Source organism: Parambassis ranga, chromosome 18 (assembly GCF_900634625.1).
Source record: "Parambassis ranga chromosome 18, fParRan2.1, whole genome shotgun sequence".
NCBI lineage: Eukaryota > Metazoa > Chordata > Actinopteri > Ambassidae > Parambassis > Parambassis ranga.
Genome location: NC_041038.1, coordinates 9,429,550 through 9,453,117, shown reverse-complemented (window position 1 = coordinate 9,453,117; position 23,568 = coordinate 9,429,550). Strand labels below are relative to the sequence as shown.

At 41.8% G+C, this 23,568-nt stretch overlaps 1 protein-coding gene across 1 annotated transcript; it reads right to left on the bottom strand.

Moving 5' to 3' along the window:
• Window positions 1-2,542: 2,542 nt before the first annotated feature.
• On the bottom strand, window positions 2,543-22,907 carry rell1 (RELT like 1). Its single transcript, XM_028429665.1, has 8 exons — window positions 22,756-22,907; window positions 17,041-17,250; window positions 13,839-13,910; window positions 11,544-11,598; window positions 7,256-7,504; window positions 6,306-6,438; window positions 4,736-4,779; window positions 2,543-4,640 (listed from the first exon to the last, which is right to left on the bottom strand). The coding sequence occupies exons 1-7, from the start codon at window positions 22,778-22,780 to the stop codon at window positions 4,744-4,746; spliced, it is 780 nt and encodes a 259-aa protein (XP_028285466.1). The 5' UTR covers window positions 22,781-22,907; the 3' UTR covers window positions 2,543-4,640; window positions 4,736-4,743.
• Window positions 22,908-23,568: the final 661 nt, after the last annotated feature.

Genomic DNA, 23,568 nt, shown 5'->3' with positions numbered 1-23,568 from the left:
TTTCCCCAGTGTGAACGGGGCCTTAGTGATGTGAGGAACATGACATTCAGCGTTTGTTCAGCAGTTCAAACAGTAAAAGCCTGCAGGCATGCGTGTCCTTAAAAACAAAGCAAAATCAAGCCGTCAGTCGACCCTCATTCTGGCAAATGTTTGACAAAACGCTGAGTTTAAATAATGACACCAGATGGAGCACAGCTGTGAGGTTTACCTGCAAATAGACATGGGAAAGGTAGTTCAACCACAATCACAGCAGCTCCATACAAATGAATGCACAAAAGTAAGGGTTAATAAGGGATATAGAGCAGGTTTGTGCAGCTTTAAAAGCAGCAGGAAGGACTTCATCACACAGAATGCGCCTATGATCTTAGCATCTCAGTGTTTCTATAAGCGTCGCACAAACATGTTGGTTCGACGCAACCGTTTTCTATTTAAAAGCTGCATTAAGGGTCATTAATGAGTCACCCAAACCCACCTCCAGATAACAGTCATTTTCCAACGAGCTAATTTGTGTCGCGACCTGCTGTGTGTTGACGGAGCGCGTGCAGCCAAATAAAGAAGCTGCTGTGTCAGATTCCTTCACGTTGTTGTTTTCATTAGGTCCATTAGGCAGCTGCCTGTAAAAGAGTCCCCAAGGTGTGTGTGTGTGTGTGTGTGTGTGTGTGCACGGTTACCATGTTTGTTTTTCTCAAGGCTTTGTTGGGAGCTAATGATGTCGAGCTTAATTGTGGCACACAAGCACACTTCCTTGTCTCGGGAGGGAGAGACAGGACGGTATATTGAGAGGGAAAATATCCGCCTAGCACCTGACTGCTGTTTAACATGGAACCTGAAAGGGTTAAACACACACACACACACACACACACACACACACACACCAATGAACCCACAGGGATTGTCTCTGTTCTGCTTTTCAAGGCCAGCCACCTGTTTCTAGCTGTCCTAACAACAACAAATACAATCTTTTTAACCCTTTCAGCATCGGAGGACAGAGCTCCTTTTGTTGGAGTTCACCCGACCTGCTAATGTTTCACTCGGGTTAAATATTAAATCCTTATCCTGGGAACTGAGCGAAGGTCTTAGTGTGAATGTCAACACTGTGTTGATGTGTATGCTGCCAGAATATTAACACAATGACAATAAAACTGAATTACAGCTAGCTAGCTAATGTAACCCGTTGTTTAAATGGTCACATTTGTTTGTTTCATTACATCATTTGTTTATTGTTTGCATCTTGGTGTTAGCTTTGGAAGCTGACATGCTAGCCAGGTATCAGTTTTAGTGGTGTTTTGCTTCTCACATGATTAGCATGCGAGCTAACTAGCTGTAAATTAGCTCAATTTACTCAATTTACATGACTTTAGCATTAGCAAGAACAAAAGTCCTAGAACACAAAGTAAGGCAGTAGAGCTATTTAGTACAGTAATGCTTTTTTTTTTTTACTGATAATATTCTGAAGATAGCGTTGTTAGTTTAAGAAGCCATTTATCCTCGCTAATGGAGTTAAAGGAAGTTGGGCAGTGAGCCATTTCAGAAAAGCCAGGATTCAGTTCACAGGTGTTAAACATTGACTAGACTTCCCTCCCTGCGGTCCCAAATGATTCCCCAGGAAAAAAAGTCCCCCCGAGCCAGCGCTCCGTCCTCATGGCTGATAGCCAGAGACGAAGATAAGACGTAGGGCACTTAGCCTGGCGACGGCATGGGAACTCTGTCGCCTGGAGGCCTGAATAATTCAACGCTGGAGATAAATTTACTACTTATAAAGTCATGCAGGGGAGAGAGAGAGAGAGAGAGAGAGAGCAGAGCGGGATTATCATCTGCACTTTTATTTTTTAATGTTTTTTTTTTTTTTTGGTGGCGACACCCCAAACACAAACACACAACATCAGGAGTCAATATTTGCAGCTCGGCCTGCGCTCCATCTTGGTGACAGGCTAAAGCCTCCTCCTGTGTGTTTGTAGGGTGGGGTAGCATCACCCCGACCCACCCCCCTTTCCTCCCCTCCTCCATGTCTACATCAACACATTGAAAGTCGATCCTCCCGCCGGCGCTGTCAAGTGACACCGGCGGCGACGGCGTTGACGCGTCACTCAGAGGCCCCCTGCTTTAATCACATCCCGACTGTTGTTGGGAGCAGTTAGGCATCTGTTAATAATGGAGTGGAGTAATAACCTGAATTAACAGATTTTTATCTCCCCTCCCGCGGGCTCTTTAAGGTCACGCAGGCTTGTGTATCCAAAGTGTCTCTTGCACAAGTCAACCTGATAAGACTCAGAAGGTCAAGAGGAAACAAAAAAAGAGTCAAGATGTGTTAATCCTCAAAAACACCCCTCCATCTCCATCTCATCTCCATTATCTGGAAATAATATGATAGGAGACGAGGCGGGGGTCGTCGGACTCTACCTGCTCCAGATGAATATAACAAATCATCTTTTCATTACGGGGACGAGAGAGAGAGACCGAGGAAGAGGGGCGGAAATGAGGAAGAGTAGAATACGAAGACGGATGGTTTCAGAGGAGGCGAGGAGGCGTCCGGTCAGCGGTGTGTGGTTTTGATGTGTTAGATCTTTTTATTTGTTTCACCAATACAACAACAAAACTGTTTTCACACAATGACACAAAAACAAATACACAGAAACATGATACATTTGATCCCAGGGACACAGAACAAGGCTGGTTCGAGCTCTTAACGGCTGACGGTTCATATAAAGAGGGGGGTTTCCCTATGACATCACTGTTACATCATCTGGTCGTGATTGACCGCCACACCACTGTCACATGATGGCTGATCATAAAACAGCCAATCACAGCAGCGTCCTTTAAAGAGTGGGAATGGACTGATTAAAGTGTTTGTCTTCTCAATACTGTGACGTAACTGTGTGCTCAGGGTGGGGTTGGTACACTGTGACATAACAGTGATGACGAGTGGAAAGGTTTCGACAGAACACGGCCATTTCCTTGTAGCGTTTCACTTGTATTTTAGGCATGATTCTGTTTTTTTAAATTGTTCTGGTGGCGTCTTTGGTTCATGATAAATCCTCTGCCTCCGCTGTCCAGCAAAACAAGAACACAAGAAAAACAAGAAAACAACTTTCTGCGTATTATTTGAAATCTCAACAATGAAGTTTGTTTGACCCCACGATCCCTCTGAACCCCTGAACGCCCCCCCCCCCCACACTGTAAACACGTGACAGCCCCCCCTTTCCTCGATGATGATGATGAATAGAAAAGGCAGCTGGCATTAACAGATACATCCAGACTGAATGAGAAGAAGTAGCTTCATGTTGAAAAGGTGAACATTCATGTCACCCGTGCTGCTGTGGAAGGACACAAAAAGCCCCTCGTACAGTATTAGTAAAAACAAGTCCGGCCTTTGATTTCATATTTCCGAAAGACGCTGAACCCAAACAGTGTTTTCAGATGTCCTATGTCTAAGCTAACTTAACTAAACAGCGTATTAAAAAGTGTTCAGAGGTCTGAAGCTGACCCATGCAACAGTCTACAGTCAAAAAAAAAACAGTGAAGAATCACTTAACCTGTGTGTACGGCACTTTAAAACATCTATATGGCCTTTAATTCCTAAAGTCCTATTTAAGGCATTGCAAGTGGATTTATTTAAAAAAAAATGTTAAAAAAGCAGCTCTCCTCAGAGATTAAAACAAAGCTAAAAGGAGGATGAATACTGGTTTATCAGGAAGTCCTAATGAGTGCTAACATCGTCTTTCTTTGGTGATTGGAGAAACGTCTCTGCTGATTAAAAGGTGTTTCTCCACTGCAGGAACTAACAGGCTTGTTTTAAAAGCTGGAACTTGACTATAGGAGCTCTATCAGAGTCGAGGTGGTAGATACATGAACAGCCCAGTTCAACCAACAAGCTAAGAGAAGCAAAAACAAAAGGCACCTTATTAATTGAGTTCCTGCCCTGAGTTCCTGCAGTGGGAAAACACCTAATAATAAGTTCACAGCTCACTGTGCTGCCTCAAAGTGGCCCAGAACAATCTCTAAGTTAAAGTGCCAGTTTGAGCTGTGTTGTTAATGTGACCTTTACGCTGAGCGTCTGAGTATTCAGGCTGAGTTGTTTGTTCGAGCCAGAATACTGCACGTTCTTTATTAGAGGTCAAACTGTGAAAAAAAAAGATGATCAGATTAAAAAAAACAAGAGCTGTGAGGATTAATCATCCTGACAAAAAGGCACACTTTGACACCTTGTTCACACAATGACGGGATGTGATAGCCTTTTATCACATCTGAAAATGCTCCAGTCTACTTCCTGGTTGGTGTGAGTGACCGCTGTGTCAGCTAGTTCCTGCTTCCTGTTTGGAAATGACAACCTTGGGCAGCTTGTACCTGATGACAGCACTTCCACATGTATAAAAATTAGACGTACATACGTCATGGACGACGTTGGCGTGTGAGTTATAAGACCGTATTATTTGGGAAGGCGTTAGTTCCAGTTTGTAACCACAGAGCTGTGAATCTCCTACAGGAAGACACAGAGTGACACGTTTTACCATCTCCTACGTCATCAGCAGCGGCGGTGGCGGCGGCACGTCTCACTCCCATGTGGAGGTCGACTCCTGGATCTGATGGCTTAATGTTCTCATTTGGGTTTAATAAGTGTCCAGATGTCTCTCCTCTCTATGCTGGAAGAATCAGAGACAGTTTGATTTTTCCAGCAAAAAAAAAAAAAATGCCACGACAACCTGAGACGCACGTGCAACTGGTGAAAAGGTGTTACCTGGATTTCTATCGTTTCTCTTTGTCCACGTTGTCTCTCTGCTCCTGGCAAGAAGAAAATTCGGACTTTAATAAACAATCATTGATCAGCAGAGCCGTCAGATAATGAGCGCAATGTGATCGCTTTTCAATGCTGCGGGTTTGTTGATCGTCACAGTCGGTATGAGAAAGCTTAAAGTCAACACAGTGAGAAATGAGACAAACACAGATGTTATAAAGCCCCATTCTTCTGCACTGAAGCACAACTCTCTCTCCACCCTTAAACATATTTGGTTAGGACATGGATAAGGTCAAGGCGGATGAGTCTGAACAGACTGGTACTAACTCCTGAAACAAACAGAGTCCTGTTACCAAACCTTATGTTCAGGATCTGCAGTCTGGATCTGAACTTACTTGAGTCATTTAACATAATTCCATGAAACACAATTCTTAAAATGCTGATACTCTCATCCTTCAAATGTTTATTTATATGCTACAAAACTGGGATCTACAGAGAAAATGTCACAGAATACGTCATGAACATAAATGTGATTATCAGGCATGCACCGCTGATGACTAATATTTAGGCTGAATTAGCTCCTAGTCCCACAGGAGGCACATTAAAGCAGCACTGAGCCTTCTTTGAGCGTTTGCTCGGGTGCCGCTGGGAGTTTTTTTTTTGTTTGTGTGTTTTTTTGTTCAAAAAAAGATTTTAAAAAAATTATACTATAACGAAATGTCATCAAATGTCAACAGCAGCAAAAAGAGGACCGGTTGGCGGAGCTTATGTAATCGACACTGGAATGAACCGCCCGAAAAAAGCGAAGGACCATGTTTTACGAAGTGTACGTCGGTTGTATGTTAAAACATGCTACCAAAACTAATTTTAAAAAGTATCAAATCCCAAAGTTCAGAAAGTCAGGAGGCAAGAGCAGATGACAATGAAATGTGTCACTGCAGCACCGCCGTAACATCTTAATGCGTTGTGGAGTTTCCGCACACTGTACCATATTTCAGCGTAGTCGCACAACATTTTTAAAGTGGCCGTGTCTCTCCAAGGAGTCGATGGGATGACTGCAGTACTGCAGCGGGGAAGAGTCAAGGAGTGTTGATTATTGGATGGATGGTTGTTGCAGGTTAGACCAGTCCTTGAAGTCACAAGAGGACCGGGTTGTACTTTACCCAGGTCTGGTCTACAGGGATGTGACATGGACAACTGACAGGGAAACCGGGCTTTAGAAACTCTTTTGAAAGAAAAGGATTATATCGTCGACATATCATCAACCAGTCAGACTAGTTCTCACAGTTCTCACCTCTAAAACTACCTTTAGTTCCTCTCAGGATGCCGATTATGTGACATAACTCCTTGGTCACTTTTTATTATGCGCTATCACTTAGCTAAATTTTAGCCTTACAGAAAAGTCACTAGCATGAGAGCTAGTGATCCAAAAAGGAGGTCACATTCAAACAAGCTGCAAAAACAGAGCATGAACCATCTACGGAGTTTCACACAAATATTTTTACATATATAAAATAACACTAAAACATACACAGAGACGAGTGGGACAGAGACTGTTTCCCAACACACATACCTGCTGGGACTCGGACGTCGTTCGGCTCTTGGGTTCCACCTCTGTGGGTGATGTGGCGACGCTCCCGTTAGTGTCCGTTATTAACAGAGTGCGCCGCTCTCTGGTTGGTTTTTCAAACTTTGTCACACGGAATCTGAATAAATAAATAAATACATACATACATACATAAGAAAATGTCTGAGTTGGCTGATTAAAAACAAAGTCCTTTTCACTCCACTGGGTGAAAGTTTGGTTCCTTTAGAAGAAATATTTTTCTAGGTCAAAATAAATCCATGCTGTTGATTTTTCACTTTGTAAACAGCACATTTATATTAGAAAGCATTTAAATAAAAAAAGAAAAACAGCCCTTTAATGAATGATGCTCAGTAGGTATTAGCTATTCTTATTGGTGCTGCGGCTGGCATCTGCTGCTGCCTCATTCATAATAACACACACACACACACACTCCCTCTCACCTCAACATGACACCTCTCTCATCCACCAACACACACACACACACACCAAAGCTTTAATTAAATCAGCAAATGAATATTCGGATCCAGGTCATGCTGACCCTCTGAGTACACGGCCATTCATCTGGGAGTGCAAATGAAAAGCGAGCTCTCTGCATCCCAATCAGCTCTCAGCAGGACATTAGGGCCGAGGAGCGCGCTCAGTGTGTGACGGGGACGAGGCCGCACACTTTTCTAGCATGATACTAAACAGGCAGGGTTTATGTTAAGTTGGATTTGTTAAGTTTCCTGGAGCTTCTGTTTTGGCAGGCCTCGCCCTGACCCTCCGCCTTTTCCAGGTCACTGGTCTGGTGTCTGAGTGCACTCCTGTGTAAGTTATTAAGTGTGGATTCTTCATTGACGATTATGTGCAGGTAATGTTTGACTGTGTGCTAATTAAACCACCCTGTGTGGTATGGTTCTCAGAAATATAAAGCACACACACAGACACACACACACCTGCCCACAGCCAGGACTGTGATCTCTCCGTGCTGGCTGCGCCGATGCTCCGCCTTGCGAGCTGACGGCCTCCTCATCAGAGGCCACTTCTTCTGGCTGCAGCGGGTGCAGATGTTTTTGTGGCCGCCCAGGCCACTGATGGTGTGAAGGTGGTTGCAAGTGTGCTTGGCGGCTCCTGGGGGCGCCAACGGGGATAAGGGAGTCATGGGAGGACTGGGAGTACCAGGGGAGGTGGGTGTCTGTGGTAGACTGAAAGACAACAGAAATAACCCTTTAAAGGCTGGATGTTTTAACCCCCCCTCTGACACAATTATGATGAATTAATTGATACAAGTGTGTAATCAAGGTTGCTACTGAAGAGAAAATAATGCAAATGAACAATAATTATGCAACAAAGAGGGAAATTAACCAAGAAATCTTTTATAGGTCAAAGCACAAAGCAAACATTAAAGAGAAGGGAAGGACTCATTCGGTTGTGCAGTGCTGGCTTTATCACAGCCCACCGCTGCAGAAATGACACATAAATATTTCATACTTCAACAAGGCAAAAACAATTACCCATCTATCTTTAAAGCATTTTTCTGCAGGGAGCAGGTGAGGACTCAGACACCTACAGTATTACAAGAGATTATTAAGTGTATAAAACAATCTGACACAACACACACACAGTGTGTATCTCGGAGGTGTGTAAGAGGGAATAACTGAGTGTGTGTGAGGCGGTGTGTGTGCATACTCTATGACCCTGGAGAGCTGCTCCTGTTTACACTCAAAAGGTAGAACAAGCAGTGTCTCTATACACCAGCATAAGAATACATTATATATGTGTGTGTCCAGAGGAAAAAACATGGGAAAGAAGGAAATACTAGATCGAAAATTAAAGCTGTGTGGAATTGGTTGATAGTGACAAAGTGATGCATTATAGTAAAATGTCATCTTTTGACATCAATGTGGAGGAAGAAGAAAAATGTGAGCGTTTGAACTAAAATTGAAGAAATTCCATCAAAGCCAATGCTTTGATGGAATTTCTTCAAACTGCCAGGCACAGCCCTGGTTATTTAATATATCCAGCAATCAAAGCAATGTATTGATTTTATTTTTTAGCCCTTTGCAATCATCTGAAAAAATCTTGTTGATATGAAATCACTAGCAATCATTGGGCAAGGTGGCATCATCTGACAGACAACCAGTGGGGTTAGAAGAAAATCACCGGTGTAACAACATGTATCCATGAGAAAGGTGAGATTCCTTCTTTTTTTATGGCAGTTATGTATTATGCATGTGTACATTTTGGACCCCTGATGAGCAGAGGAAAGAAACATGGTCCACAGGAGGAGGCACAGACCTGATGTAGGGAAGATAAGCCTGTTGGAAAGGGGCTGAGGGATGGGTGGTGGAGAGGTGGAGGGGAAGGTAAAGTACAGAATCTGGAGAGGCTGATAGCGAAGCCTGGCTACACTACAGTCCCTCTCTCTTCCTCTTCATCCCTCTATTCCTGCTTGCTTGTCTGTCTGAATCCCCCCCTAAGTATACCATAAATTACCCCCACCGATACCCCTCTCCCCCCCCCCATTCCACCAACTCTAAGTGATCCACTGGCAGCCTGCCCATGCTGGCTGAGAGAGAGAAAGGATATGGAATGTAACAAAGAGGAAGCAATACAGAGAGAAATTTGAACAAAAGGAAAATATGTGTAGAAAGAAAACTGAAGGAGCGGGACACATGAAAGTGACGCTGGAGAAATGTGTATGATTGCAGATTTCTACTGATTTTCCTCCAGCGCAACAAAAGTGACTAAGCAGAATACCTCAGCACAGAATCCCTGGCAGAGGCAGCGCACCAACCATTTATCCACACTGTTCTCTCCCAACAAAAGAGAGCATCTCTCCTCTCTTTATCTCCTTTCCTCCCAGAACAATATGTGATGTGGAGAAAGAAAGATGACAGGAGGAGAGAGAGGGGGGAAAACATACTCCACTAACTCGATTGACTCCTCTGCTGTCACAGGCATCTCCTCCACCGATCTGTCTATCGGCCAAACTCCCCTTCTTCTCTTATCTCACAGGCAACAGCGCTACACTTGCACATTTACTCTGCTGTAAAGACGACGAACAGCCCGATGACGAGTGCAGACGTGTAATCTGAGTTGGCTTGCAGCTTCTGCTCTTGTGATGCAGGGTCGTTTTAAAAGTGACAAGCCTTAATGGCCCACTGAAGTCCAAATCAGGGCCTTCAGCTATATGATGTAAGCTAAAGAACTGGCGTTCTGCTAAGCCCTGCCCCATGTTAGTAACTCTGCTGCTGCTATCAAATATCACTTGTGGAAGAAAAAACAAAACATCCATCCATTTTCATAACCCACTTTGTCCTGTACTACAGAGTCAGAGAGGGCTGGAGCCTATCCCTGCTGTCAGCGGGTTAGAAGCAGAGTACACCCTGGCCAATCCATCGCAGGGCTAACATAGAGAGACTAGACCTACAGCCAATTTAGAATCCCCAATAAACATCATCTGCAGGTGTACCTGGAGAAAACCCACCCAAGCTTCACACAGAAAGGTTCACAACCAGATCTGAACCAGGGAAGCAGTGCTAACCACAGCAACAATGTGGTGTCTTTTTAATTTTGTATCCAATGAGCATTTGTGTTATATCATGCTAAAAGCTAAAGTTGCTAAAGGCTTGGTTTAGGTTACATACTTTTGGATCAGTGTAAGCTAAACTCTCCACTAATGAGACTCTTCCCACTGTAAATGCTTCTTAGCTCCGGAAATGCATCTTGATTGCCACTGTAATTTGTAAGGTTGTTAAGAAACATGCTAAAATTATGCAGGTTATGATACTTAAAATATATTATCCTATTGTTTTTAACAGGCCAACACAAGAGCCAAAAGCATTTAGTGACCAAAAGGTACATTTAAAACATTCTCTTTATCCATCCATTTATGAAAAAAAATGTTCATGTAGTCTTTGGATTGAAAAGCTTCTTCCAAAGTCTTTTTTTTCCTGACCAGGCATCCAAACACTCCACACAAAAGCAGCAAATCCTCCTATTAGAGAAACCAATATTTCATATTGAGGGATAAAAAGCCCTCAATCAATTTCTATGATTGCTGCCGTTTCATCTTTTAACGGTCAGCTAACTGATTATTATATATATAATATAACTGATTATTATTTTTTTCCCTTTTATGTAGTATACTGGCAAACAAGCCAAGAACTGTGCCTGATATGCTTCAATAATTCCTCAATACAGTGACATGGGGCATGGTGGCTTTTTGAAAACGGTCTCCAGCTGCTCGTCCTCAATCAAACTTTGCCAATCAGAAGAGAAATGTGGCCTGATTGCATTGACTGTATTTATCAGTATTTGCTCTCAGCTCAGGCTATAAAGGAGGCTTAAAGTGCCACCTGGTGGGCAAGATGGTAACTGCAGGTGCTCAGACCGACAGACAAGATCATTTCTATCACAGATGGATGTGTTCTTTAGAGCAGCGGTCCCCAACCTTTTTTGCACCACGGACCGGTATCATGTAAAACAATACTTTCACGGACCGGCACAGAAAAAAAAAGTGCATAAAGAGACAACTTACTCTTATGCTTAATTAGTGGGAGCCTTTGAGCTTTCTCAGCAATGAGGCGGTCCCATCTAGGGACAATGGGAGACATGACACCCGAAGTGTGTTTCTTATGTCCAGTCCACTCCGTAATTTTGTTTTGGCCGTCATTAATTGCTTCAGTCGTTCTTGTTCATGTTTTCTTCCATGGCTTGTCTTTTAATGCAGGGTGCTCGGTCTCGCAGTTTTGAAGGCTTCGTTGCCTCATTTGCGAGTCTGTCGCCACATATCACTCAGAGCGGACTTGGTGTGTGAGAATCACCTGTTGCAATAAATCAGTATTTTAAATAGGACTCCTGATATAGTCTTTTAAATGCGGGTTTCTTTTTCTTTGAAGGGGTAGGCTCCTCTTCTTCTGTCCCCTCGTTAGGCCTTTTCCCCTTTCCGAAGAAGCTCTCCAAAGACGTTTGTTTTTTATTCATTTTTGCTGCTTGTGGGCTTAATTTTGGGGCCGTATCCCGTGACCGAGACAAGCGTCTGGGCAGGTGCTTAAAGGCACAGGCGGATGAATCTGATCGATTTATAAATGAAACAGCTTTCAGACTCAGATAATGAATAATATATGTTTTGCTCAGTCTTTCTGTGCGGCCCGGTACCAAATGACCCACGGACCGGTACCGGTCCCCGGCCCGGTGGTTGGGGACCACTGCTTTAGAGCAACATGAGATGATGCTTACCCATCAGAGTCAATGCTGTTTTCATGAACCATGGCTTTCAGGGCGTCCGAGTTTGCTGAAGATGAGAAAGACAGAGAGACAATTAGACCTTTATTAAGAAAGGAGGAGAGAAAGAGGAAGATCGGAGTTGTGTTGTGCTAAAACATATCAGCTTTTTATCACACATGAATGAATGGTGATGGCACATCACATGCAGTCACACCATAACTGTAGTCAGCAGGATAAAGGAAAGGGTTCGGGAATTTGACCATACGAGATCACATTTTGACTTTTTCCAGCAAACAATAACAACCTAACAGACAAAGTAGCATCTATACAGCTCAGATTCACATTTACATAATGTTCTCCCAGACACATGTTTCCCTAGGCCAGGCTGTGATGCATTCACTGACATAAGAACACAGGGTACGCAGATGAAAGAATCTGTGCGGAGTTAAGGAAAATTGTTCCGAGACATTCAGATGACTCATGAAGGTGAATTCAGGACTGACTCAAACCACTGGCCTCTATCAGTGTGTATCATCCTTTTATCATGAAGAAACTGCAGAGTGTTTTACAACAATGTCCCCTTTACTCCATTTTATCAACAGAAGGTGTGGACATTTCTAAAATGGGGTGACAAAAAGGTGCCTTTTTGCAGTAATATGTATTAAAAAAAACTTGACTATAGAAAGACCTCAATTCCTTCTCACAGCTCAGATTAATTCACAAAATATAATTACTTGATTGACACCCACACAGTTATGAAGCATTTTTTAAGGGTATGAATATTAGAGCAAGTATCAACCGTTTATTTTATTCTAAAAAAATGTTGTAGAGGAACAACATTTTCAAAAACTTTAAAAAACAAATTACAGTGTATTATTCGTGTATTTCTATTATTACAACAGATATCTGGTCAAAATGTCAGATATTCTCTGTCTAAACTTTTGCAATTTGAGTCTCTATGTGCTTAGCAAACTGATCTGTGGCGTCTTATTAGTGGATCACCAGTAGAGGGGAGTGTTTCCTGGCTAGCTACATGCTACGTGCTCCATTCTTCCTGTGTTTATTTTAACACTAACTGCTCCTGGTGGAAATGCCAACTGGAAACAATCATTTCCTTTGTATCAGATGACCGTTTCAAGTAACCCTTAACTGACCAAGTTTCCACTGCGCGTTCAAAGTGTTCGAACGTGCTACAATCCTCTAATAGTTACTGTTTTCATAGTAGCGTGTCAGGGTGTCAGCCGATGGACACGGTGAGGGTGAGTCACAGCTTTTGGACGTTACTATGAAAACAGTGATGAGTCAGCCCAGAGGAGCTCCCGTCTCAAGGAAGGACAGACAGAAAAATCAGCTAAAGACGATGATGGCCACTCACACTGGACAGGACAGCACTGCCTGCATGTGTCATAGTATGTGAGTCAGCCACATGGTTTAAAGTGCAACAGTGATAACAGCTTTAGGATACTGAAAGACAGGATGAATCTATAAATATCAGTAAACTATAGAAGGAGCAGCTGTATGGACATTGCCTAGGAAATACAGCACATAGAGTAACAATCACTGTTTAGGGTACTTTTAAATGAAATTTGGCAAGCTGGATTATCATGTGATGTTGTGATACAGCAGTTAAATGAGAAGGTAACAATGCCTTGTGATGGTGGTATAAAAACTACTTTCCCTCATAAACTGCCACCAGAATATCAATTCTTATGCACTCATTCATTTTGTAGAAACCCGTCCTAGCTTCAGTCACACACAGTTGTTAGCCTGTTTTTAATATCACTGTGCTGCTGTGGGAGGTTTATTAGTATTGTGGAAAATAATCTTCTCCACTGACACAAAAGACATTTGACAAAACTGCAGCATGGATGCTCATCTCTCTCTCTCTCTCTCTCTCGCTGCCGCTTATAAACACCACTGAACAAAGAAAAGCAATTATGCGGTACAAAGAGAAGTGCTACGATTTATTATGAATTTAACTACATGTTCCAGCGCAGGGAAATGATTTCTTAGTAGCTTCAATTGAAGACTATTGAATAACTGAAACACTAAATGGTGAACAGTAATAGTACACCACTGTCATAGCAAAATGGGCTCTTTAAATTCCTCCACAGCTATGCTCAAAAACCTGTAACTGCTAGGAAAGCTACACCGACTTCCTTCCTTGGGAGTGTGTGTGACAATGTACCTGTCCAAACAATAGTGCTACGTAACGTGAAGGAATGAGGCTTCACAGAGGTCAGCAAGATTTTCACACTTCTCTGGTTACAGATTCAGAAAACAAGCTGCTTGAGTGTGGACACATACCTTCATTTTTCATGATGCAGTGGACAATCTGTCCAAGTGTGTCGTTGTTGTCACTGATGGTGTCATTCATCTCTGAAAAAAAACAAACACAAATGTTTTAGTAAGAGTCTCATTAGCAATATGTCCCCAAGCTGCTTTGACAGGTAACAACAACGCAACATTTAAGTCATCATTATTTCAGCCTGAAGTGATAAGAAAGCTGCTGCTTGTAAAGCTTGTAAAACTCTCCTCCGGCATGGCCTAGGGGCCCCAAAAAAAAAAACAGCTTCCCCATAAATCATCGTTTTAAGAGCATCTGTTGATACTACAACCTAATGACATCACTCCCCGAGGCTTTACTGTTTAACTGGAATGAAATCAACGAGCATCTGGTCACCTATTACCTGAGACATGAGCTTGTCATTGTACTGATATGTGAGTTGAGTACAAGAAACAAGATGTAAACAGGACATAAAAAGAATGGACCACAACTGTGAGTCTGTGTGACATAGATTCCACCAGCTGTGCAGCTCTAATATTGTGACTTATTATTGGGTTAGCAAGCGTTCGCTTAATGTCGATAATGTCGCTGCTGATATGTGGAAACATATCTTAGCTTGGATGCTAACATTTTTCTCTGAATCGCAGCAGAGCAGCACCACCGAGACATTTCAGTTCACCTTTGCCGTCACAAACAGGACAACACAGCGAGGTCCTCGGCTCAACACAGGGACATTTAAATTGCAAATATATGTTGTTAGGGCTGAACGATTTTAAGAATAAATTGAATTGCGATCTTTCTGGCAAATGTTGCGATTTCGGTTTCATCCACGATTTTTTTCAAATCAAGTTTTAGTACACATGAGCATTTGCAAAGATCACAGAAACTTACATCATACCTACGGGTGGGCGATATGGCAAAAATTTTATATCACGATTCTTTAATCATAAAATCACGATCACGATTTTATCACAATTTGTTTGTACATTGACACTAATTTGCATGTTTCTGTGTAAATTACTTCAGGTAGCCTACTCTGTCACTTCTCAAAGTGATCTAAAGTAGATCTAAAAGTAAACTCTGATAACGTGCACTCAGTATTAGTTTTCAATAAACATGAACATTTAAATAACAATTACAGAACAAAATAAAGTTTTATTTCAAATAGGTTAAAAAGAAGACTAATGTAATTCTGTAAAGTATTATTCAACAGTCATTTAAACAGACTGAAGTGTGCCTCCTAAGGTTAAACAATAAATACAGTATTGAGACTTAAGTAACTCCTAAAGTTCAATGTGATTTAGAACAAATGATCAAACTTTAATGGGAATCATATCTAAGGAAAAACAGAGCTGCTGCTGTCACCTCTGTCCACCGTTTACTAGAGTCCTCATTTGATACAAAACCTGATTCAGTTAGGAGCAGTGTAAAAAACCGTGGCTTTGACGATCTCAAAATCGCGTTGTCTGAGATCGCAATTTTCGGTCTAAAACGATAGATCGTTCAGCCCTATATGTTGTACAAATACACAGTTTGAAGCTGGTCTGCCATGACAGCATAACACAAAGGACAGCAACACACAGCAATGATGTGAATCCATATCCAATATCACAACACAAAGTCCACAAAGCAGCGCTGTGCTGGAAAAGGAAAGTAGCCTGTTTTGTGTGAGAAGATTTACAAATAAAAGTAAAGGGCCCTCTACAGCAAGCCGACATGTCCCCCTTAATTGCAGCATGAATAAACTGCTATCAGCTGCTATGTGCTCCTCTACAGTAAACAGCTTGTATCTGTCTTTATCTGTTTGCTGTTCAGAGCTGGGCAGATAGCAAAGAGAGGGTGTATCAGTCATCTTTCCCTGGAAACAGCTACTTATTGTAGCAATAACTAATGCTGATAAAATCAGTGAGATTGAATCAATACAATATAAAGTTAGTGATAATTCCCTGTGGATGTGACACCAAGAGCAAATCCTTTCACACCACACAGTGACTTCAGATACAACAACAACAATCTGGACCAGAACTTCCACTTAGCACACACCCCTGTTAAGGCACTTCCTGGAGTTTGCTGTTGATTTCTGTCCTCACCTCTGATAATCATATTAAATGGTATCCATGTAAATATTCTCCGGGGGCCTGCACTGTTTGAAGGTAAAAGCGCACAGGGAAAGAGAGCACATGCAAAAAGGAAACCTGACTGCTGTGAAAGAAGGGATGAGGGAGTCGACTGAATAAATGACCGCAGAGCACAAAGGCGATGTTTAGCTTTTGTTTCGACGACTGACAGAGAAAGGGTTGGGCTCTTTGAGCAAAGACACATACAGATGGTGGGGAAAACCTAAACTAGTTTTACTCCTCTTATGCACCGACTGTTCAGGAGTCTGTTGCAAGATAACTCGGACTCAGACAAACTCTTGGCAGCACAATGTAAATAGTTATTTAAACATGCCTGTGGCATAAACTCTACTTACTACACAGGAGAGGCAGTTTTACTGAGCAAAGCACAGTGCCACATGTCTCACTGGTTTCTTTTGGCCTCCACATGGGCTTCTCTACAGCTGACACAGAACTATAACCTTTCTATTCTTTGAATAAGCTCTGTAGCTTCATAGTGTGTTTTTACCCTTGGTCACATCAGACAGAAATGGTGTGTTACCATGTTTAAATGTCATCCTTGCTCGAAGAGTACCTGGCACACAGCAGCTCATTAGATTCAGGAATGTAGTACAAGGCTGTGACTACAAGAGGCCCTGTGAGCACAGCTATTGCATGATTTCTGACCTTGAGTCTCCCCCACATGACAGGAAAATGAAAAACCTCATGCAGAGCATTGAGTCATTTGGAGAAGTAACGAGGAGGAGCACAATGGAAAAAGGCTAGGATAGAACTGATAAGTGTTAAACATGTATACACATACTATGAACTCTTTGAGTGATTACACAGAAAGTCAACAGCCTTTGGAATAGGTATGATTAAGCCCTTCAAAATAAAAGCTTCTATTATGCCAAATAATTCTCCCTCCTCTTTTATACATACTTGGATTAATCGGAACCTTGTGAAGTAATAATCTTGGGTGTGTGTGCTGTATATGGATGATGGATGACTTTAGCACAATGCAATCAGTATAATAATATAATGACAGTGTTGTCAAGTGCTTCATTACAGACAAATATTTCCACGTCTGTGATCTCACACTTTATTTTTTACCAAATCTTCTTACCTTCACCCAGCTCTGAATCCTTGTCCTCCTCCTCACACTGCTCCTCATCATCCTGTGCAGTGGTGCACCGATAGCCTTTCCTCTTCAACACATGGCATATCACCACCCCCAGCAGGCCCAGAAGGAAGAAAACCGGCACCAACACAAAGGCGATGTAGTCTGGGTTGCCAGTGTCTGCTCCACCTTTTTTGTCAACTGTAGTCTGATTCACTGGAGGAAGAGAGAGAATTTAAAAATTTGAAAAGTGTAAATAACTTAAACACACCAGGATACTGTAAAGTATGGCCTGCCATTACAGTGCCCTTGATAGCAACCTGATCTCCATAGTGGGTCTGAGGGTGCACAGGAGGCCAAAGCAGAGCAGCTGAGGGGATTTAAATGCTATGACATAGCTTACATGTTCCTTTTCCTGGACTCTGACACACACGGTCTCCTTTCCACACAACTGGCAACCAGGTGGTATAAGAGGTGTTTGCCAAGTTTTTAATTTCAAGTCTCACTCAGTTTTCCATTCGCAAAACACAAAGAAGAGACTTGAGTCTGCAAGTCTGAGACACTCAGCATAAAGCAGGGTTGTTTATATGTTTAAGTCTTTATGTATAAGGAACACATGAAAAAAACTGCAGCAGAAGAAACACTGGATCATAAAGTTTTACCACTGTAGCACAACCTTGACTCCCACACCTATTTGCCCACCCAGGGGTACAAGGTGCAGGTCTCACAAAGCTGCAGGGACAGGTGGGAACTGCTTCTCCTTGATTCCACATACTGTACTTTCATCCAAACAGCTCGGGACACAGTTTTATTGGTTTGGTTCACACTAATGTTTTTGTCAGTAGCTCCATCCCTGTAGCTTTTGGGATGTAAACATTTAACCTGGGTGGATATACGAATGTCTTTTCCTTTGTCATCTTTGTCTTATTCAAGCAGTGCTCACACATTATTCAAACCTGCCTTAAGAAAAACACATCAAAAAGCAACTGGTGTGACACTGGCCTCAAAGCTGCTTTGTTTACTAGCATCAAGGATGCACTGACTGACTGCATGAGGATGATTTCCCTCTCCAAACAAAACCCTGCATGCACATGCTAATTTAAGTATAAAAGGCTACAACAGAAAGATAAAATCATAGTTTTGATAAAGGTATCACATTTTTCCAATGGTCCCTGAAGATTTTTGATTAAAATCAATTTATACATCTTATCTCATTTTAAAGGTCGGGTAGGAGATTTCATTCTGATGCACTTTTTGTTAAATTAGTGTAACTTCTCTTTACAATCCAACCAATTAGTTCGGCAGTTTCGCTTTAAAACGAAGAATATTAATCATCTGTGAAAGCTATAAAACGCTAAAAACATCAGCCAATCCTACGAGGCGCACCTGTATTGGCTGGTTGTCATTCTCTTCCTGCTCTGTGCGCACCAGAGAGGTAGGTGCATGATGGCCGAAGTCACAGACTGGTTGGGAGGCGTGGCTTCGGGGCGAGCTCCGAGAGAAAGGGGCGTGTGTTTTCTTTCAAAATCTGGCTGACTCTCACTGAGTTTTCAAAATCTCCTACCCTACCTTTATTGCATTGAACGGCTTCTGTAAGAAACAAAAAAAAAATCTGTTTTCCTCAGCAAAAACTGAGAAGCAATGATCTCCTGTGACCAACAAGTCAGAGGCCAAAATTCTGCTGATCTGAATTTGCATACCATGTTTACAAAGAGAACATGAGAGATTAAGAGGACAATAAAACATAGATGAGCTAAATGCAGCATGGCTCAGAAGCAGTATGTAAAAAGCGTTGTGTAGTGCTGTGCCTTGATTTTAGATGGGAGCCATTCTGCAGACTGGCACAAATATTAGGGATGTCCCGATCCGATCACGTGATCGGAAATCGGGCCCGATTACGTGATTTCAGACTCGATCGGAATCGGATGTTGCCTCCCGATCAGGACTCGGATATATTTATTAGGGCTCTCAAAGTTAATGCCTTCTGTGCAGGGTGGTTCTGTGTCCTGTAGTGTAGGGGTATGACAGTCGCTTTTGGTGCGACAGGTCCTGGGTTCGAGACCTCGATGTGCTGCGTGTGTGAAATCTCCCAGTGCGGCGACACACACACACGTACACACGTTTTGCCGTAATGAAAGTATCGGATCGGGACTCGGTATTGGCAGATACTCAAAATCAAATGACTCAGACTCAGACTCGAGGGCAAAAAAACCTGATCGGGACATCCCTAACAAATATAGCATACCTACATGGTGAAATATCTTGGTAAAATGTAAATAGTTGAATACTCAATATTGGAAACATCTGCAGGCACTTGGAAAATGTGGTTCATGCAGCAAAACATAAACTTTTTTTTATGATTTATGGCATTACAACTTTATTACAATGCACAAAAGACATGTCTGAATAGTTGATGTGCAGGAGTTTATACTGCAGCCCTCACCAAGTATAATGTGAGTGAAACAAAAACAAATCAATTTTCTGAGAGTTAAAGAACTGAATGTTCTCATATTGAATGACACATTTTTGACCTAACGTCTCACTCAGGTCAAAGATCGGAGAGCAGACCGTGACTCGTGGCCAGCTACAGGCAAACACTCCCTCCTGCTGTGGAAACACCACGTGAGGCATTCCAGCACAACACACAACAGGGCTTTTGTCTGCTCTCCTGTTCACATCTGTGTGTATGTGTGACAGAGGAAGACAGACAAAGACAGTTAAAGGGGACATATTGACTTTTTTTCAAATTTATCGTATTAGTCTTTCAAACCTTAATGCTACAGCTCCGTGTGTATGTATCCAAGTACCATGAGCCCCATGATGCATTCAGGCGCTCATCTATTTTCCCAGTTGTCTGGTGCATCAAACTGAACACACTGATCATTGTCTGCACGCTGACCGCCCGGTGACCAAATGCTGTGTCCATGTGTTTATATGAAGAGATGACGACCACACTAGCCTGGTCCCACGCCCCTCCAACTGACTCGCATGTAATCACTGACAATTTACAGCACTGCATTAAAAGCACTGGCAAAATGGGTAGAGCAGAGTCCTTGAGGAGGATTTAGAGCTAAGCCAGGAATCTCTTAGCAACACACACAGTTGGTGCCATAATGGATGTCCTATGAGAGAGTGCCAAAAAGTACACACACATGTGTGTGTCGCAGGTGCAACACTACAGCAATTATGTGGAATTATACAGTGATGGTGTATGACTTAAAAGAGAAAGATGACAAATGAGTAGTTGTCACTGCGGACAGCAGCACTAAACTCCCAGAACATCTGACCAGAAATTACTTCTGTCCGAAAAGGCTCCAAAAACTCTAGTATTACAACTGGAGACTGGCTTAAAAACTGATCACCATCATCATGGGTGTCTTCACAGATAGCTAGCCTATCCAACACATCTTCACTCATGCTTTACAAACTTTCACTTAATCTGTAGTCAACTGTGGCAAAGATAGTGATGATGAGAGGGCACTCTCTAAGCTCCTCAGAAACCTGCAGTCACAACGGGGTTGGGCTCCCTACTGGACACCTAAGTGCTTTAAAACTATGTTAATGACTCTAAATATTTATTCTTAGCTCCATTTCCTGTCATACTGCCTCTCTGACTGTAACAGGTACATCACAGATTCATCTGAGCATGTTAACCGTTTCAGAGCAGAGTGAGAACTTTTGATAACAGTTCCCTGCTAATGTCACAGAATCGGCCAATAACAGGTATGCTGATGACGCAATGGTGAAATTTCAAGTAATTTAAACATTCCTTGGAGCTGAGAGCAGCCTCACTGGGTCAGCTTTACTGCTCATTTCCTTACATTTTTAGCCAGGGATGTCTGCAAAAACATGCTGGAATTATCTAACAAAAATACCCTTAAACATCTTATCTACTGGTGTTGCAAAGCATCTATTAACCACAATGCCAAAGGGCAACTCAGAAAAGAGGATGTCCAGATTCCTTCTAGCTGACATCAGCAGAAAACCTCCTGAAACCAGGAAGCAGGTATTTAAAATGATTTTACACTCCGCCAGTCACTTTTTGGCACACAGAGAATTAAATAAAAACATCGGTTCTTTGAGCGGGGAATCCAATATAGCTGTGAGACTGTAAGTTCTCAGCTACATTCAGTCAAGTAATTGGATCCTTGAAAACATATTACTCCAGTCTGCCTTCCTAATAGTGTCTGATGTATCATTGACCACTGTTCGGCTACAGTCTTACCACAGCTTCCTCTCTGGACATCTGCACAGAGATTGCAAAACATGTTTTGCTATCACAGTAGCTCTAAAACACAAATTAAAAGCCCATTAAAATGACTAAGGAAAAAAAGTGCAACAAAATATTAGGAAGAGATTTTGTGGCTTTCACCAAACCAATGAGATAAAAGGCTCCGTGACTTCGAATACCCTCCTTACTCAAGAAAAAAAATTCATAATACAAGAAAAAACATGCCTGAGCAGATAAACATAGGGAGAATATTCTAACCTGTAGTAACACTGCAGCTTTAGCACATTCTAGCCTTATCACTCAATATTCAATACTAGAGACAAAAGCTGTGTTTGTCCTTCGACTGAGCCACAATGTGGAAAGGTTACAGTCTAGGCTGGGGATGATTTTCCACCTGATGTGCAATATTCAGTATTTTGCACAGATTCAATCTGATGACAGCATCAGCCAGCAAAATGCACTGTGAAACTGCTTTTTGGGCAAAATGTTGATGATGTCATGAGCAGATTTGTTGAAATGTCTGACCAAAATAATTAGATCTCTCATTTTAAATGGGAAAAAACCACAACCAAAGTGAAATGTAGTTGGAAACTGTTACTTCAACCAGAGGCGTTCAGTCCAGATATTATCAGAACTGATAGTGAGGATCATATGAAGACAGCTGTAACTATCTCAAGACAAACATTCTGCTTGCACTAAAACACACAGAGCACTGGATGGCTGGGTCTAATTAAATAAGTGTGCGGATTCAGCCTTAGCCTTTTTTTTTTTTTTTTTTTTTTTAAGCCACAGACTCCTGTAGACTCATGGAAAATGGAAACAGACACAGCGTTTTAAAGGTTAGGAAGAACTGGCTTGATGCAGAAACATCTACTGTACTCAAATCTAATTTTCAACAGACCACGGAGAATCATTCACAGTTGCTTGTGAGGCATTAAAATCAATAAGACTTATTATTAACAGGCAAAATATACAGACATCATTTTGTATTGACAAAGACAATGCAGACATGCTTGTGGTTTTTCAAAACTATGAATAAATATGCAAACTTCCTGTATTTAAAGCAGCATTTATTTATTTATTTCAATGTTTTTATTATATTACAAGCACTAGAAATTGTTAAGAGTCATTAAATTATCTGAGAATTCGAAATTATTTAATGTCTTTTAGCTAAAAGATTGATGAACTATTATTTAGCACCAAATGACAACAACAACGTAATGTAATGGGAGATGTCAAAACAAACAGCTGCTCAACACGTTAACTTATAAAACAGCTGTCATTCACTATATTTGCCGTTAAATACAATGTTTATCTTTCTGCAGGAGCTTTTATAACTATCTCCTGGTATGCAGCGCAGTATCCTGCTGAAACTTTTACTGCGTGCTAGCTAGCAAACTTTTCCGAAAAGAAGACTTAACTTGAAAAAAAATATTAGCACGGTTTCTTTCACACACACAAGAGTAAAAAAAAATACGCCGAAAACGTACGTGTGACGGCTGTTGGATCCTCCATGGACGGACAGGACCGCAGCCGGACAGCGGGCTGGCGGTGCTGCTAATAATGTTTCTGCCGTTAGCCGTCTGTCCGCCACCTACACTGGTCCAAACTAAACCACAGGCGGGACTTCTCACTAACACTGCAGCCGTTTCCTGGTTCCTAACAAGCGGATACGCCCTTCGCTTAAAGTGGGACTGTCTCCAACAGAGAGCAGCACACCGGAAGTGCAGTAAGAGGACTCACTCAGTGCTACTTCCGGCTTCGTTAGCTAAGTCCCGCCTTCAAGATTACACAAAAATCAATACAATTATTTACAAATAAATAAAAACTTTAATAATGACGGTGTTTCTACACAATACGTTTTTTTTCAAATATTGTATATATGTTATATAGAAAATAAAAAGGCAGAACAGAAGACACACTGTAGACACATATGTCAACTCATAAAACAAAATGTTAACAAACTAAGGATGTGTTTTCTTAATTAGAAAAAGGGGGGTGGTTATGGTATTTCCTGTGGTATTTATGTCTGGTTCTCTGTGTTTGTGCATTAAAAACATTAAAAATTACAAGGTCTGCACTCAAATCAATCAATCAGTTTGACCAGTTGTGTTCAGTTGATTCATTTTTTTTGTGATTTCAGCCATGCTTGATGAACCACAGCAGCCGAGGGATCATTCTGCTGGAGCAGGATGATGAAAATATCTAAATAGGTGAGTCCACCACTTGAATTCACCTAAACTGTCTTCACAGATGCTTCTGCATTACATGATGATGTTACATCACTGTTGTTCTCGTTTCTT